The sequence below is a fragment of the Sinocyclocheilus grahami genome, unplaced genomic scaffold (genome assembly GCF_001515645.1).
Source record: "Sinocyclocheilus grahami isolate Dianchi unplaced genomic scaffold, SAMN03320097.WGS_v1.1 scaffold1777.1, whole genome shotgun sequence".
Taxonomy (NCBI): Eukaryota; Metazoa; Chordata; class Actinopteri; order Cypriniformes; family Cyprinidae; genus Sinocyclocheilus; species Sinocyclocheilus grahami.
Window position 1 is genome coordinate 131,324 of NW_015506956.1, and position 1,555 is coordinate 132,878.

The following is a 1,555-nucleotide window of genomic DNA, read 5'->3' on the forward strand; positions in this document are numbered from 1 at the left end:
ATACACTTTTTTATATATTACATATATAAAAAACAATTAAATTCATGAAAAAAATATATACACACATATATATATATTCTTATACTTTTCTCTCTCTCTCTCTCTCTCTAGAAAGAAAATATGAAAAAAAATTATATATATGTATTTATTTTTTTCTTCTTTTTTTTATATTTCTTATCATTTTCTCATTTGATTTTGGGGTGAAAATGACCTGAAGGACTTTTAGTGAAACAGAAAGAACCCTAAAGATCCCAGACTCGTGCTGTGGTTTGGCAGAGAGAGTTCTGGGCTGCTTTGGGTCTCAGTGTGGCTGCATATCGGCGCCCCTCGGTGGCTGGCCGCTTGTGGCGTTCAGATACTGCCAGCTGAGCGCCGCTAACAGCATGGCGGCCGAGACGTAGACGGGAGAGATGTGGTGCGCTCGGGACGACAGCGCGGCTGGAGACAGGCTCTTCTCGTGGATGAGGCTTAGGATACTCAGCGTCTTCTCTCGGGACGGATCCGTGCCGGACACTTTCTGCAGGATCTGTGAGGAGAGGAGGGATCAGGATGAGCAGAGCAGACGGCTGCGCTACGGAGGACAGCGGAGCATGTTATAGGACGCACCTCCTGACTGTACTGCGCGATGATGCTCTGGACTGCACCCATGTTTGTGGCCTGCATCATGAGCGTCACCGCCTGACCCTTCCGGATCTTCACCACACCCTGAAACACCTGAGGATTGTTGTAGCATGCCGACAGAGTCGCTATCGCCATCACCTGACCGGAGGAGGAACAACACAATGCCAATGAGATCACATGGGTTTCACACATTCACACCATGAACATGTTTCATATGCATTGCACATGAGTTTTGTACACTTTTTGCACTTGTTTTTATTGGAGGTCGACCGATGTATCGGTTTTGCCGATTAATCGGCACCGATAGTTGATTGCTGTAACTATCGGTTATCGGCAAAAATCCATGCCGATAGTTTTCCGGGTTGCGTCCGTTGCTGGAGCGGCTGAGAAGGGTCTGCTGTCATTACACAGTGCGAGAGCGGCCTCTAGTGGTTGAAATCACTGACAGCACGTGCTATTTGTTTAGACACGTGATACTGCACGCTGAACAGAGCGGGAAACTTCAGACGCGGATTTAAATGCAGCCGACAGAAAATCCTGCCGCGCCACAGAGCGCCATTCACATAGTTTTCCTTTAAATTACATTATATTGGTCCCGAATCGTTGTTAATGTACATAATGAATTGTGTATTGTGCATTTTCAGCAAAACGTTTGTCTTTCTGTGGCTCTAATAAAGTCTGTGTGCTTCATTTATAGAGCTATAATATAGGTCACGCTTTCTCTTTGCATTTGCTCCGTTTTTTAAACACTGAACTTCAAACTCATCTATGCCTCATTGTTCATTCTTGAAGTAAACTTGTGTCTGTTTGGTGATTAAATAAACAGTTTTAGAGCGCTGCTGAGTGTGTGTGATACCGGTGAGTTCTCCTAGACTCAGCCCTGTACTTTTATTTTGATTAGATAACCATCAAGTGTTCAAGAATAGAAGAAGTT

At 44.5% G+C, this 1,555-nt stretch overlaps 1 protein-coding gene across 1 annotated transcript in view; it reads right to left on the reverse strand.

Annotated features, from left to right (window-relative positions):
* Positions 1–173: 173 nt before the first annotated feature.
* Positions 174–1,555, reverse strand: part of LOC107572582 (squalene synthase-like) — a 5,405-nt gene continuing 4,023 nt past the window's right edge. The window contains exons 2-3 of the mRNA XM_016259005.1: positions 607–759; positions 174–526 (exon numbers count right to left, since the gene is read on the reverse strand). Coding sequence (XP_016114491.1) covers positions 302–526; positions 607–759 — 378 coding nt within the window. The 3' untranslated portion in view covers positions 174–301. The remainder of the gene's footprint in view (positions 527–606; positions 760–1,555) is intronic.